At 37.4% G+C, this 17,192-nt stretch overlaps 1 protein-coding gene across 3 annotated transcripts in view; it reads right to left on the bottom strand.

The window, feature by feature from the left end:
- HEATR5B (HEAT repeat containing 5B) overlaps positions 1–17,192 on the bottom strand; it is a 99,698-nt gene that overhangs the window by 25,060 nt on the left and 57,446 nt on the right. For all 3 annotated transcript variants that reach the window (XM_045447122.1, XM_045447124.1, XM_045447123.1), the window contains exons 25-27: positions 12,080–12,261; positions 9,507–9,575; positions 3,794–3,973 (exon numbers count right to left, since the gene is read on the bottom strand). In XM_045447122.1, the coding sequence (XP_045303078.1) occupies positions 3,794–3,973; positions 9,507–9,575; positions 12,080–12,261 (431 nt within the window). The remainder of the gene's footprint in view (positions 1–3,793; positions 3,974–9,506; positions 9,576–12,079; positions 12,262–17,192) is intronic.

Here is a 17,192-nt window from a genome sequence, read left to right as displayed (position 1 = left end):
CTAGGGGCGCCTGGGTGGCGCAGTCGGTTAAGCGTCCGACTTCAGCCAGGTCACGATCTCGCGGTCCGTGAGTTCGAGCCCCGCGTCGGGCTCTGGGCTGATGGCTCAGAGCCTGGAGCCTGTTTCCGATTCTGTGTCTCCCTCTCTCTCTGCCCCTCCCCCGTTCATGCTCTGTCTCTCTCTGTCCCAAAAATAAATAAACGTTGAAAAAAAAAAAAAAATTTAAAAAGTTATACTATAAAAAGTTTTGGAAATGGGTTTTTAAAATTACTATAATTCCTATTTCCAGGTTATCATATTCTGTCTTTGTAAGCTGGAATGCTGTTGTACAGAGAACTTTGGGTTTAATTTTATCTTCTAACATATCATAAGGTTTTCCCATGGAATCCTAGTCTTCATAACCATAACTCTTCATGGCTGCAGGGGGTGAGCCATAATAGGTCTAACAATTTCCCCATCGTTGAAATTTTATATTTACTTCTGATTCTCTAGTCAGCCTTCAGAATCTTAAAAAAGACTACTTATAGTTTTCAAAGACAAAAGGTGTTCAGTTCTTCACATTATAAATAATGTTCCAAGTAAACCTTTTTTGTAAACACTTCCTTCCTACACTTTGGATATTCTTCCCTAGATAAAGTCTCAGAAACAGAATTACTGCATTACTGATTATAAATCTTTTTATGGCTGTGAATAGACACTGTCAAAACCTTTCCAAAAGGGTTCTATAATTTATACTGCTACTTGCAATACAGGAGAATATATTTTTTAGGATTATTTTTTTTAACAAATTTTGGCTTATTTTTCTTATTAGATATCACACAAGAAAAATAGAAAAATGAAAAGCATAAAATGAAGAAAATAAGAAAATATCGTTAACATTCCAGATAAGTTGTATATACATATTCATAGTCTTTTAAACAATACTTGGATTCTTCTAGCACAAGATAATATCTAAGGAGTGATCAGGTAGGGTCATCAGTTTTCCAAGACCACTGACTCCAGACACCTTGACACTGAGACCTCAGGCTCCAGGGCACAAGTGACTCACGGAGCATGTCTGAGCACTTGTTCTTGTTTTGACCGGTCCGTGGACGCCTGAGAATACATGTACACCAGACCACTGTCCTCAATAAAAACCCCAGACCCCAAGCAAAGATGAGACTCACTCTCCTTTCCTTTCCAAGTCTCCCAGAGACTTGGTATCTGTATCTGTTCTCTCTATATCTTCAGTAAACTCTGCTCCCACTTCCTCTCAGCTCGTGTTTGATTTCTATCCTGTGCAAAGCAAAAGACCCTCCTGGTTGGTCCTGTAGGGCCCCCTCGGGGTCCTCGGACCCAGCTAGCCTGCATCAGTGAAGACCCCAGATTGTGGGGGACTGAGAAGTGGGTGGCCAAGAGCTTAGGAAGTGGAGATACTGAAATTTCAGTGAACTGAGATGTGATGAGGAGAGACAGAAAGCAGTGAGTAAAAGAGAATGCTGAGTTGGGGAGGAAAGCAGGTAAGAAGACCAAGCATGTAGAGGGAGAGGCTGAAGACACACAGGTGGGCAGGACTGATGGCACTGAGCTGGAAACAGTCTCCCCTTCCTACTCATGCCTAACGGGAAAGTTCCCAAACCATGTAAATCTAAAGATTTCAAGGAAACAATCTGAGTAGACAGACAATGGAAATCCTCAGCTTTCTGAGTGAAAAAGTATAACCAAAGAAAGGTCTTGAGGAGAGAAATCTAGAATATGCTGGCCATTTGAAGAGAATGATAAAGGAAAGGAAGATAAGCAGGAAAAGAATTGCTAGACAGCATTGAAGGCTGAGGCGTGAGGTGCAAATCATTAAATTATAGCATAAGTTACCCCCCCCCCCCCGCCAAAATGTGTCAAATACAAATGTACATTGTTAATTTAATTATGTGAGGTTCTGGGGCGCCTGGGTGGCTCAGTCGGTTAAGTGTCCAACTTCGACTCAGGTCGCGATCTCGCAGTCCGTGAGTTCAAGCCCCGTGTCAGGCTCTGGGCTGATGGCTCAGAGCCTGGAGCCTGCTTCCGATTCTGTGTCTCCCTCTCTCTCTGCCCCTCCCCCATTCATGCTCTGTCTCTCTCTGGCTCAAAAATAAATAAACATTAAAAAAAAATTAAAAAAAAATTATGTGAGGTTCTGATCTAACTTTTTAAAAGTAATGATCTGTCTTCCATTCAGTCCCAGTCCCAGTGGTTGGTCCTTTTATATACATTGCCTTACAAGATATTATCTCCATGTTCTAATGAAAAAACTAAGGCTCTAAGAGGTCGAATCACTTGACCAAAATCACAAAGATGGTAAATGCCAGAGACAGAATTTGTTCTAGGGCCTCTGAGTCAATATTTAATGCTTTTTATACTAAACTATGCCAGGCTTCCTAGTAGGTGAATCAAGCATATTAATGCAGGTCAGCAAAGAACTAGCTGACTGGCAACCAATGTGCTGAACTTCAGACCCCACAGTGGTCTCCAGATTTGGGGAAATGAGTGAATGGGGTTGGAGAGTTCAGAACAATGAGGATTTTCAGATAAAAATCAATACATCAACTGCAATGTAATTTCTACAGACAAGAAAAGTAGCAGTTTTAGATAAAAACTCAGATACATGAAAATTAACAAAGAATTTTTATCATTTTCAATGTGAGAAAACAGAGATAAGTCATATTATAGTAACTTTTTCTTATACTACTTCCCATCTAAAAAGGTTTGCATTGATTTGAAAAAAACTATATTTTTATCAATAAGAGCAATCATTTTATCAAATAAAAAATATTATTTTGCTTTCTAAGCCAAAAATGGCAGCAGGGAAAAATAAGGGAACCTTCATGGATAATCTACTTGAAGGATAGCTTGATCTACAGTCTAAAAATCAGAGAAAACTAATTTCCATATCTTATTGAGCTCTATATTTTTCCATTTTTATTTTTGTGGGGGAAAAAAGTACAGCAAAAATTCAGAGGCCCTTTATCTGAACTATATCACGTGGATGCTGCATGCTTTGAGTCAGCAAGTGTCTACTGGGTAGTCATCAGCCACTGATACTAGAGAAATAGAGAAGTCAGGTACTGGTTGGCAGAGGGAGGGTTACTTGAAATACTGTAGGTCAGATAATAAGAATTTGAAAGCAAATGGCAGAAGGAATTTGGAAAAGTGAATTTAAAGCAATATCACAATTTTTTAAAAAATGGCTGTGGAATGAAAAAGGTAAAGCCAGCTAAAGAAACAAAACAAAACAAAACAAAACAAAACACACAAACAGAAAACTGCAATCTTGGTATCAATGAGCAGTGGCAAGTCTCTTGAAATTTAATCAGATAAAAGACTTTTTTTTTTTTTTTAAGTAAATTCTACACCCAACGTGGGGCTTGAACTCACAACCCTAAGATCAAGAATCGCATGCTCCACCAACTGAGCCAGCCAGCTAACTGTCAAATAAAAGATTCTTGGCATAAAATATTTTATGTTACTTATATTTGTAGTTTTCTCTGCCTAATTTCCATATAATTAGTTAAGGGATCAATTTCTCAATATCGAAATTTTGAAAAAACTGATTAAAAACTGTAATTTTCAAAGGCTTCATAAGAGCTCTTTTGAGACATAAACATATACGTATTTCAGCGAGAAGGAGCAAATAATAGATTTCCAAAAAGCATTCCATACCAAAGATCAGTTTGAAAAGAACAATAACCAAATAAAATTTTTTTTTACCCACAGGAGGAGTAGGGGAACATTTTCTCATGGATGGGGAAATGGTTCAAAAACAATAGGCTGTGGTTACCTCTGCCCACGCTTTGAGAACAGCCAGTTTTTCCATGGTTGTGGCACTCTCTCGGTACAGTTGGCTAGAAGATCCTTTTCCAGCCTGCACTTTGTCCAGAGAAGAAACAAGCAGATTGTGCACTCGACGGAGGTCATTGAGATCACTGACAACTCCACTTCCGATCCACGTACTACACACCTGGCCAAAGAAAAACATTGTTAATGTTGTATAAAAAAATTAACACAAAACATATAAGAGTATAAATATGATTTTTTTCCTTGGGGAAGAAACATAAAATAAAACCAATGAAGAAAACAAAACAAAAAAAGCCCAATACTGTGCTTCAGTATTATTTTGAATCAGAAATCAATAGCAAGAGTAGGATTTATTGTACTCTTATGTGGAAAATGAACGGTGATTTACTTATGCTTCCATTTTCTAATTTGACAAAAATTTTAATAGAAAAAATTTTCTGCCTGTATCAGTTCAGAATCAGTTGTGAATAATCCTTCAATTCAACAACATTTCTGCTTACCACAGATAAAACGTTATTCTGAGTGCTATGGAAGAGATTAAAAAATAAATAAAGGGTTAAAATCTGGACCCTGTTCTCAAGGAAGAGAACGTAGATTGAATGAACACACACGACCATTTTAGGATTGCAACACTACACTTAAAAACAGAGAAGGGAGACATCACTTCCAGGAGGAGAAATGGGAATGTTTGGAGATCAGGAAGGTCTGTGTGTATAGATACAGAGGAGTTACAAGGGAAAAGTGATGAGATTAGCAAAGTTAAGTGGGATCAGATTATGGTGCAATTTAAATTCCAGGAGAACTGAATACTGACTTTGTTCTATGGGCAATCATAAGTTTCCAAGGCCTCTGGGCAGGGAGATTACAATTAGAATTATGCTTTAGGAAGACTGCTCCAGCATTTATGCCAGCAAAGAGGGTATTTAGATGGTTAGCCATGTGTTCAGTAAAGTGACTATTATAATATTGTGGGACAGAGAATATAGATGAAACTGGGAATGGAATAAAAAGGGAGAGTCATCTGAGAGAGATTTGGAGGTAGAAATCACAGGATTTGGAAACCAATTATATATTTTTAGGGGGAGGGGGCGGGGCCTTAGAAAAAGTGTGAGGACTCAAAGATTGCCAAAGCTTCTAACTTGGATGAAAGTGAGGAAAGTGAGGCCACTGCTTAAGAGACAAGAAAGGAAAAAGGAAAGGTTGGGGGAGATGAGAAGTTAGAGAGCATTTTTAACCTTGCACAGTTTAACATGCTGAGTTCAAAGTACTAGTAGGGGACCTGTGGGAAGATATTCAGCAGACAGGTGGAACCTTGGTTCTGGATTTCAGGAGGAAGGTAAAAAATAACGAAGTAGATGCTCAATATCAGTCACCATCAGGGAAGTGCAAATCAAAACCACAATGAGATATCACCTCACACCTGTCAGAATGACTAAAATAAAAAATGCCAGAAACAACAGATGTTGGTGAGGATGTGGAGAAAAAGGAACCCTATTGCCCTGTTGGTGGGAATGCAAACTGGTGCAGCTACTATGGAAAACAGTATGGAGGTTCCTCAAAAAGTTAAAAATAGATATAACTTATGATCCAGTAACTGCACTACTACGTATCTACCCAAAGAATACGAAAACAATTCAAAGGGATACATGCACTCCTAGGTTTACTGCAGCATCATTTATAATAGCCAAATTATGGAAGCAACCTAAGTGTCCATTGACAAATGAATGGATAAAGATGTGGTGTATATGCATGTGTGTGTGTATACATTATATATATATATGATGGAATATTATTCACCCATAAAAAGAATGAAATCTTGCCATTTGCAACAACATCGATAGATCTAGAGAGTATTATGCTAAATGAAATAAGCCTATGCTAAATGAATAAGACTAAGACAAATACAATATGATTTCATTCATATGTGGAATTTAAGAAACAAAATAAATGAACAAAAGAAAAAAAAAAGAGACACAAACCAAAAAATAGACTCTTAACTATAGAGCAACAACTGATAGTTACCAGAGGGGAGGTGGGTGGAGCTAGGGTGAAGGAGATTAAGAGTACGCTAATACGATGAGCACAGAGTGAACAACAGAATTGTTGAGTCGCTAATATTGTACACTGAAACTAATATAACACTGTAGTTAACACTGGTTATTATTTAGTAATAATAGCAATGTTACCAGCTAAATTTGTTCAAGGACTGAGGTACAAAAAAAAGGTGTTAAGGGCAGAACACAGGGCAAATATTTATACTTAAGGGACAAGTGGAATAAGAATAAACAATGAAAGAAATTGAAAAGAAAATTCAAGAAAAACAAAAGAAAAACCAGGCAAGTGCGGTGACACTGGAGCCAAGGGAAGAATGTCAAGAAGTAAGGGGTGGCCTGGTAGTGCCACCTTTACTCCACAATTACAAGTCCTCATGTTCTGATTATCTGAAATCTTTGGGTCAAGATGTGGGTCGCAATTCACAACTTTTTGATGAAAGGTAGTAAGGCCAGTGAACCTCAATAAGAAATACATCAAGCAAGACGTGTGGCAGCACCCCCCCAATTAACAGAAGGACACTTCTGTCGTGAAATGTAGTACAAATCACAGTAAGAAGGACGGATCAATACTCTAGCCCCACTCAGCTTCACATCAAGACAAATGAGGACAGTCAGCTCAGGTTTCACCAGCAAATAAATAATGAAAAAGCTTTTGTTTTTCAGAGCGTTTGGATATTAAATCATAATTAATGGATTATGTTTCTATATTTAAAATTTTTTTAAGCTGAGAATAAATATTTATGTAAATCATTTTATTCTCTTATAATCTTATCCTCCCAGAATTCAGAACTAAGTTTAATAAAAATTAAAAAGGACATTTTAAAATTGATTGTTATTAATTATGAACATATTGATGGCAAAATAAAATGCCAGTCAAAATATTGTTGGAAATATAATGAAACTTGAAGTAGAAAGATTTTAAATATGATTATGAAAATAGAGTTCTTTAGGAAACTGAGCAACATATTGAAGAGATCTGATACACATTTCTCTTGAGGTAGAAATACAACTAAAAGTTGGGGGAAACTAAACACTGAGGATTTGGCACAAAGTTTAATTTATAAAAACATTAATTATCTCTTCCACTTTAAAGAAGATGAAACTAGATATTGCAGGTACCGCATTATAGGTTTGGTTTATCAAGAAAGGCATAGCAGCACTGAATCAGCAAAATCATTTTCAGAGAAAAGACCTTGGCCTTACATCAAAGGAGGGGTGCGTGAATGTACATTTATAAATTTTAATCTGAAATAAGATAAAATATATATTATGTTTAAGATTGCTAGGCTGATTTAAATGATTTTTTATTAAGCCATTGATTACTTGTCCACATGTGTGTTCCACTTGAGTCTTCCTGTAATATCTAAAAATTGTCCTGATTTTCAGGTTTAACATAACATCTATTCCAGTAAATAAGGTGGAATGCAACGTTTCATGACCTGTCCAAAGCCAACTCCTTACTTCTCTTTAAGGAAAAGGAATTTGCAACCCACTGTTCCATTTGTTTCAAAACCAGGTTTCCTTCAAGAAACAGAAGGATAGGAGGTCAAAACTTAAGCCTGCCTCTAGATAAGAAGAAACTTCTTATAGAAAAAGCAGCTAGAGCCACATAAAGAATGAGACGTTGAAGGCAAATTCAGTAAGAGGAAATTTTCATAGTACTCATCCACAAGATGAAATCTGAATAGCCTTTGCTTTTCTATGAACAGGAGCTTTGTATGATTCTTCTGCTTAAATACTATGCTTTAAAACATCACCATGATACATTTATTTATACATAACTATGATTTCTGATTGTGTGTTGGTATCCCAAACAAAACGGCCTCCTCTAACTCTGAGGTTTGTATCATGATCCACAGACTTCTCTTTTCTTTTTAAAATTTTTTTAATGTTTATTCATTTTTTTTGAGAGACAGAGAGTGAGTGAGTAGGGGAGGGGCAGAGAGACAGAAAGACACAGAATCTGAAGCAGGCTCCAGGCTCTAGAGGCAAACCCATTCAGCCACAGAGAGAACACAGTAAGAACTTCACACTTACCATTGCAAACAGCAGAACATTCTCTTTCTAGAGGTCAAGCTTGATTATGGATTCTAAGCAATAATGATGGACCCAAACCCATACTCCAGAAAACTGGGAAGGAGAGGGTTGCCTCTCTTCTATCTTTAGGAAAGCAGATAAAGACTCTCATTTCCCGGGGGCTCCTGGGTGGCTCAGTTGGTTGAGCATCCAACTTTGGCTCAGGTCATGATCTTACAGTTTGTGGGTTCGAGTCCCATATTGGGCTCTGTGCTGACAGCTCAGAGCCTGGAGCCTGCTTCGGATTCTGTCTCCCTCTCTTTCTGCCCCACCCCCACTCAGCTGTCGGTCTGGATCCCTCAAAAAGAAATAATAAACATTAAAAAAAAAAAAAAGAATTGGATTTCCTGAAACACGGGAGTTTAATGCATGAATCCTTTTTCAGAATGAGGCATGAAAAAGAGGAATTTATTAAAAGTATAGGAATATAAGTGCTTGCTTTTGTGACTCTTTTCAAATGTAATAATGTTAGAACAATTCCCCTGCAATTAATTTTACAATTAAATTTCCATATTGTTAAATTCTCTTTAGGATAAGTGATTCCCAGAAACTTGTAAATTTTTCAAAACTTGTGATGAAAAAAGTCTTTTTTGGGGGTGCCTGGGTGGTTCAGTCGGTTAAGCTTCCGACTTCAGCTCAGGTCATGATCTCCCGGTTTGTGGGTTCGTGCTTTCTCTCTGTCCCTCCCCAGCTTGTGCTCGGTCTCTCACTCTTAAAAATAAACATTAAAAAAGTTTTTTTAATTAAAAAAAAAAATCTTCTGTTATGTTTATTTTTTAAGTTTATTTATTTTTGAGATAGAGCATGGGGGAGGGGAAGAGAGGAGAGGGGCTCCCAATCAGTCTCTGCCCACTCTCAGGCCAGAGCCTGACATGGGGTCTAATCTCTCTAACCATAATATCATGGCCTGAGCTGAAATCAAGAGTCAGATGCCTAACCGACTGAGCCACCCTGACGCCCCCCCAACAATTTTCTATTACCTAATTATCATTAATAATACATTATTTAATTATTTTGTAATCTTACTTTAATTTTTAGTTGTTTTTATGATTTTCATACCTCTGTTTACTTCTGGATAATATAAAAGCTATGTATCCCAAAGTCATCTCCTCAGCTATGACAAAAAAAGGGATGCGACTAAGTTACTACTTCATCATTTGATACAGAATAAAAAAGGAAACTGTCACTATTGTGTTTTCAAGATAAAAAACAAATATTATTTGATTTTTCCCTCTTCTTTCTTGGAGGTGAAATTCTAAGGCATCTATTAACTTAAAGAAGGTAACTATAGGGGCGCCTGGGTGGCTCAGTCAGTCACGTGTCCAACTTCGGCTCAGGTCATGATCTCGCGGTCTGTGAGTTCGAGCCCCACGTCGGGCTCTGTGCTGACAGCTCAGAGCCTGGAGCCTGTTTCAGATTCTGTGTCTCCCTCTCTCTGACCCTCCCCTGTTCGTGCTGTGTCTGTCTCTGTTTCAAAAATAAATAAACGTTAAAAAAAAAAATAAAAAAAATTTAAAAAATTAAAAAAAAGAAGGTAACTATAGAAAACCCTATTTTTCTTCTTACCTGGCAAGCTTTTGCTATTATGTCTGATGGGGTATCTTGTGAAAAGGCTGGTCTTAGAGCAGCTCCCACCTAAAAAAAAAAAAAAAAAAAAAAAAAGAATATGAGCGTTTTGTTTTAAAGATACGTGGTAAACATAAAGCCTCTTGTGTCCTTGGAGATGAAAACACAAATACATCATTGTTACTTTCCTTTTTATCACATCTCCCTTATCTCTCTTCTCAGTTACAATAAACTCAAACATACCGTTTTTCTTTTGCTTTCTAGGAGGTTATAATCATTATCAAATCTGTATGAATGCTATACCAAAGAGGCAATTAATCTTGTTTCTTTTTCCTTTGTTTTTGTTTAATAGTAAACAAGATTTTCTGACAAAGTCACAGGCTCCTAGAGATAACAGAAAACTGCTATTCTTTTTTATTCTGTCTATATTTTCCTGAATGTATTTCTTTAAAAAAAATTTTTTTTTATTATGTTTATTTATTTTGAAAGAAAGAGAGAGACAGAGTGCGAGTGGGGGAGGGGCAGAGAGAGAGGGAGACACTGAATCTGAAGCAAGGCTCCAGGCTCTGAGCTGTCAGCACAAAGCCTGATGCGGGGCTTGAACCTGTGAGTGTAAGATCATGACCTGAGTCCAAGTTGGACGCCCAACCAACTGAGCCACCCAGGCGCCCCTCCTGAATGTATTTCTAACAGTATTTACCTCATGGGTGAATCTCATATAACTGGATCAACTCCTTTAAATAACTGAGTAATACTAAAAATTCACATAGTCATTTAAAGACCTTAGAAGCCATTTTACCTCAAAAAGAGGTGCTTTCAGAGAAGGATTCTCAAGAAATATTCATTTGTGTACCATTGTTACAGTAATAAGTAAAGGAATATTAGCTTTAGTTTTCAAAAATATATATTTTTTTACATTTATTTATTTTTGAGAGAGAGAGTTAGTACGAGCAGGGGAAGGGCAGAGAGAGGGAGACAGGATCTGAAGCATAAACGCAGAGCCCAACGTCGGGTTCAAACTCACCAACTGTGAGATTATGACCTGACCTGAAATCAAGAGTCAGCCACTTAACCAACTGAGCCACCTGGGTACCCCATGAACTTTAGTTTTAATAAGCCAACCCAGTCATTGATTTTTAGATATACTAAATTTAATGTGCATGAACTGAACAAGGAATTAGATACATTCAACTCCTAATTTGAGACATCTTCCCTTACACAAGAGTCAGTCACTAAGATATATCAGTAGCCATTTGGAAATGGATTGAGTCCCTCTCTGTGACTAAACACACATGGCAACTAATTGCAGTATTGGTGGTACAATCATCAACTAATCACAGAGCTGGTGCTGGGTCCTGTACTGAAGGTGGAAGAGAATATACTATAAAAGAGATTACCGGCTTGACTGATAAAAGTGGAATATGACAGACTATATAGAAGTAATATATCAATGTTGAATTTCCTGAAGTTGAGAACTGTTCTGTGGCTATGTTAGACAATGTTCTTGTCCTTTGGAAATACAGACTGAAGTATTCAAAGGTAAAGGTACATGATTTAAATAATTTATCTGTAAATGGTTTAGAAAAAAAAAAATGTGTGTATAAAGAGAGAGAAATATAAAATCAATGCTAAAGCAAATGAGGCCAAAATAACCATTGGTAAATATGAGTAAAGGGCATAAGGCAGTTTTTTGTACTATTCTTATAATTTTTCTGTACGTTTAAAATTATTTCTAAATAAAAAGTCAAAATAAAGCAAAACAGAACAACAAACCTTCATTTGGATAGGTTGGGTATTTGGGAGTAAATAGTTGAATATGGATTTTCTATAGCCAGCTGGGCTAGAAGCTATAACTTCCTTACCAGTACTTATGATGGAAAAACAATGGATTAAAAATTATTCGTACTTTTTAATTTTATGTATGTTTGAGTATAGCTTTTAGATAAGGTGTTGTGTATCTGAAGCTAAGATTTTGATCACAGTAAAAAAAAAAAAAATGTGTATTCTTTCCTTGCTAACTTTGTCTTCATATAACCCATCATTACCAGGATTATATCTATTGTGCCTCAGGCGAAGAAAACAAAGTTATAAATCTCAGGAGAAAAAAGTATCTCTGTTTAGAACAAAATAAAAATATTTTTGAAGGTATATAATTCTTTCAGTAATATTTTTAACTGCTATTATTAAAAGTTATCCTTCAGCGTACAAAGTTGCCCTTTGTATTTTTAAAAATGCTTATCAAGTCTTGACATATAAAAGCAATGTCAGCAAATCCACAACACTCTTTGAATGTCCTTTTATCTTTTAAATGGCATGGCTGAACATCTAAACACAAGACTGAAAAGCTAGCCTGCGATTTCTATTCTAGTTTTATCATGAATACGCTATCATAACTTAAAAATAGTTTTATCCTATTGTTTCTTCAACTGTGGGATTCAACTATGCAACAGACAATGGGAATAAAGACATATAGTTGAAGCTCCAAAGACATTTCTCCAGGGAATCCTTGCCCCCTTACTCACCACACAAAGAATCAATTTTAAGTTTTTAAGTAAACAGAGTATCTCACTCACATTAGCTTGATACTGCTCCAGAATCACTTGGCCTGGAAATTCTGGCTCAGGCACAGATGCAAACTTCTTGATAATGTCTTCAAGTGCTTGGAGCCCAGCCATCCGCAGCTGGTTACTATGATCTGTTGCAGCCATAAAGGCCATGCGAATCAGGTCAGAGAGATGAAGTACCAACAGGTCATCTAAAAATAAAATAGACGGCAAAAAGGAAAATTTCTGCCCAAATAGGTTTAATATGAAATGAAATAAATGTCTTTAAAAAAGCACTTATGGGGGCGCCTGGGTGGCTCAGTCGGTTGGGTGACCGACTTCGACTCAGGTCATGATCTCACAGTCTGTGAGTTCGAGCCCCGCATCGGGCTCTGTGCTGACAGCCCGGAGCCTGGAGCCTGCTTCGGATTCTATGTCTCCCTCTCTCTCTACCCCTCCCCTGCTCATTCTTTGTGTCTCTCTGTCTCTCAATAATAAATAAATGTTTAAAAAATTAAAAAATAAATAAAACATAAAAAAATAAAAAAGCACTTACATTCCATACATTTCACTGTGTTTAAAAATAACAAAGATATACTTTCAAGAAAGCTTATCTATCATAATTTCTCAAGAACATTGGTAAACCTTTTACACAGTATGGTAAAATAGATGACATTATTATGCGATAACATTTGAAGCAAAGTAACTGATTATCCTAACTTTCCCCAAAGGAGTTTATAATTCTTTAGAATGGGGTCGGCAGATTTTTTTTTTTTCTGTAAAGAACTAGATAGTAAATAGTTTTGGCTTTCCTGGCCATATAATTTCTTTTTATTTTTTATTTTTTTAATCTTTATTTATTTTTGAGAGAGAGACAGAGCGTGAGCAGGGGAGGAACAGAGAGAGAGGGAGACACAGAATCCAAAGCAGGCTCCAGGCTCCGAGCTGTCAGCACACAGCCCGACACGGGGCTCAAACCCACGAACTGTGAGATCATTACCTGAGCCGAAGTCGTACGCTTAACCTACTGAGCCACCCAAGCACCCCTGGCCATATAATTTCTAACACAGCTACTCAACTCTGGTGTTGCAGAATGAAAGTAGTCACAGTCCATGTGTATATAAGTGGGCGTGCTGTGTTCCAATAAAACTTCATTTAAAAAAACAGGCTATGGGCTGGATTTAGACTGTAGGCAGTAGTTTCTCAACTTCTACTTTATGGAAAAGACTTTTGCAAGGTAAGACGTAGGAAGGAGAAGACTTTTTCCTTTTAGAATAAAGGCTGCTCCAGATCTGCCCAAACAAAGCTTAAATGCAAGTCTCAAAGGATTCAAAAGATAGCAGGTAATTTAACTATATCCCAGAACAAAGTGTAATACTATTTAAAGGAATACAACAAAATCCAGCACTACTACCATAAAATTTGCAATATCTGGCATGTAATAAAAAAATTACCAGGGATGCAAAGAAGCAGGAAAATATATTTCATAACAAGGGAAAAAACTCTCAGTGAATAGAAACAGATTCAGAAATGAAAGGGATGATGAAATTAACAGACAGGCAGCCTAAAACAGGTTTATTATAAACACGTTGCCTATATTCAAGAAAGAAAAGGAAAGCCTGAGCATAATGAAGACAGAAATAAAAGAGAAAACCACAAATGGGACTTGTAAAAATTAAAAAATACATATATTGGAAATGAAAGATAAATTGGATACGATTATTAGGGATTAGTGCCAAAGAGGAAAAGATTGGTGAACTTAAAGACATAGCAACTAAAATTATCTAAATAATTTATCAAGCTCAAGTACTCTAAAGTTCTTCAGGCTGCTGCAAGACTCTCAAAGTCTTTTTGAAGCAGTGGCAAGTCTGTGTTTCAGCCTGATTCCCAAACAGCTCCTATTTAAACAGGTTTTTGCTGTTATTCTTATTGTGAAGGTTGTAAGACAAGTTCTTCTAATTTTTTCCTGTGCCTACCTAAAATTCTTATTTTAGAATCTTAAGTTTAAAAAAGAATATCTATTGGTTTGGGGAAGAGGAACAGAGGAGAGAGAAAAAGAACATTTAGTCAGAAGCCCCCAGTGCTTCCTCACCTCAGGGAAACAAAAACATTCCACCAATGGGGCGCCTGGGTGGCTCAGTCAGTTGAGCGTCCGACTTCGGCTCAGGTCATGATCTCACAGCTCATGAGTTCGAGACCCGCATCAGGCTCTGTGGTGACAGCTCATAGCCTGGAGCCTACTTCAGATTCTCTCTCTCTTTCTCTCTCTCTCTCTCTCTCTCTCTCTCTCGCTGCCCCACCCCTGCTCACACTCTGTCTCTGTGCCTCTCAAGAATGAATAAACATTAAAGAAAAATTAAAAAAAAAAAACATTCCACCAATAAAAATCAGGAATAATGAAATGCTGCCAGAAGTTGGGAGGAAATTTCCAAGGTAGATGGAACTCGCTTAAAATGGGCCTATGCATATTATGCCAACCCAGAAGTAAATTAAAAGTCCCATTACTCCTCTGTTACTCTCTGCCACCTAATTAAAAAGGTCTAGAATGATAGCACTCTCACAATGAAAAAGTAGGCAATAATTCCTAAATGAAAGTGCTATCGCTTCTCTACACAATTCTCTACCTCCGACTTTTCTTAAATCAAGACCTCTTTTTTCCAAATCCTAGGAGATGAACTCCTAAAGCAGGAGAGTGGGAAGGGACATGGGGCAGAAATTCTAAAATGGGGAATTAGGGGACTGTTAGAGGTTTATTATATTCTGGGACTGGTAGTTCTGTGCAATGAAAGCACAGTGCATGCAAAGGGAGATAAGGATGATACAGGAAGAGCCTGGATAGCACATTTATTTGATCTGTAACTTTTCATACACACTGACATTACTGTTCAGGATGGCAGGCAATGGGAACTAGAAAGGATCCTCTTTCAGTCCAGCAGAACAAAGCATGTCAGATACTGAAATCTAGGTTGGAGAGCTGTTATATCAGCTCACCATCCAGCTACCAATGTGAAGCACCCAGTTAACAAAGACAGAGAATATGGGCAATCCGCCCACACACAATGTGAGCAAATTCCAAATACGCACTCTACCCTTTCAAGGATATATAAACAAATAAGCCTGTGGAAAAAAAATACACCCAGGCAAAAGAAAGATCATGAAGATTCCGAAAGAACTAATCTCAAAAATAATTTTCTGGGGACACCTGGGTGGCTCAGTCGGTTAAGTGTCCAACTCTTGATTTAGACTCAGATCATCATCTCATGGTTTGTGAGATCAAGCCCCACATCAGGCTCCCTGCTGATCACGCAGAGCCTGCTTGAGATTCTCTCTGCCCCTCCCCCATTCATGTGCGTTCACATGTGCGGACTCTTTCTCTCAAAATAAATAAAATGCACCTAAAAAATAATGTTCTATAAAAATCAGAATAAAATACAGAAAATCACTTGGCATCTCAACAGGATGCACAAAGTCACGGTTGCTATAGAATAAGAACAGAAAATCATAAGGAGCCCAAATGATATGATACGATGAAGGAAGAAGACAAAACAATTAAACGAAAACTAAAAACATAAAAGAAGACTTCAGATCCGCTATGGGGGGCAGAAAACAGTAAAACATTATATCCATGACATAAAGGGAAGCCTTGTGAGGATCTCTGAGAATGCAGGGAAAAAGACAAGATACAAATAATGAGAGAAAAAACAATTAAACACAAAGAAAGAAAAGCCAACTTAAGGATCTTCACCTTTCCTTAAATGTAATATGCATACTTCTGTGCCTTTACAAATTCTCTTACTTTCTTTGCTTATAATAAACCAGTGCAGTAGGTGGAATAATGGTGCTCAAATATTTCTACACCCTAATCCCTACAACCTGTGAATGTTAAAGGGACTTTGTACATGGAGATTATCCCAAATTTAACAGGTGGGCCCAATCTAATCACATGTGCCTTAAAAGCAGAGCACCTCTTCTGGCTGTAGTCAGAGAGAAGTGTGACAACTAAAGGTGGATCACTGAGACAGCCAATGTTGTTGGCTTCGAAGACAGAGAAAGGGGGCCACCAGTCGAGGAATACAGGCAGCTGACAGAAGCTATGAACAAAATAGACTCCTCTAGAGCTTCCAGAAAGGGATGCAGCCCTGCTGAGACCTTGATTTTAGGCCAGGGAGACTCATGTTGGACTTTCTGACCTACAGAACTATAGGATAGGGCCACTGAATTTGTGGTCTTTTCTTACAGCAGCAATAGAACACTAATACAATCAGCTTCTTCTACCTGCAAAATCTTTTCTCTGTCTTTAAAATCCAGTTTCCAAATCACCTTTTCTGTGAGATCTTCCCTGGCTCTTCAGGAAATGAACACTACTTTTTTTATGTTCCCCAAATACTCCATCATACCACTATGGGACATGTAATTGTTTGAGACAAGCCTTTTTGTCTTCTAGTCTAGAAATTCTTCAAGGATGTGGACTCTGTTTTCTTTTTCTTTGTATCCCCAATGTGTAGCAAAGAACAGGATTTGGTAAATATTTGATAAATAATGACAGGAATAAAGACACTGTGCTCATGATAATTGTGCTTTCCTGATAACTGTACCTTCAGATTCACATTCTATACATGGAGTACTGTTTTACCTTTTGTTTTTTAATCCATTTGTGAGCTCTAGTAAACTGAAAGGCATTTAGTAACAAAACAAACTGGAAGGCATTTTAATGTACAGACTTCAATACTATTAACATATACAGTTTGTCTTTACATATGTAAGAAAATGACAGGGCAATGAAGAGACAACAAATGACGAGACAGAGTCTATTACTCTCTTACTGCCCTCAGCTTCTCTGATTCTCATTTGTAAAAGGAGGATATTGGATGCGATGATTTCTTTGCAAACTCCCTATAATATCGGATCCAGGGAATTATGGGATATAAAAAGGTCATAAAATATAAAAAAGTGACAGGTCTCAGTAACCAACAATTTTCACTTTTTTAAAACTACCTAGCAGCATTTCTGAAATCTGAGAGTTTGAGTTGAATTGAATGATAGCACTCATGAATTCTGACATTCTCCATGGCTGGGGACTGCAAAATTCACTTTGCTTATGCACCTTAAAGCGTTGCTCTATCTTTTACATTGAAGTGCTAAC

Source organism: Leopardus geoffroyi, chromosome A3, assembly GCF_018350155.1.
Source record: "Leopardus geoffroyi isolate Oge1 chromosome A3, O.geoffroyi_Oge1_pat1.0, whole genome shotgun sequence".
In the NCBI taxonomy this organism is placed as follows: Eukaryota; Metazoa; Chordata; class Mammalia; order Carnivora; family Felidae; genus Leopardus; species Leopardus geoffroyi.
The sequence above is the reverse complement of the archived record's forward strand: the minus strand, read 5'-3'. Positions and strand labels throughout refer to the sequence as shown.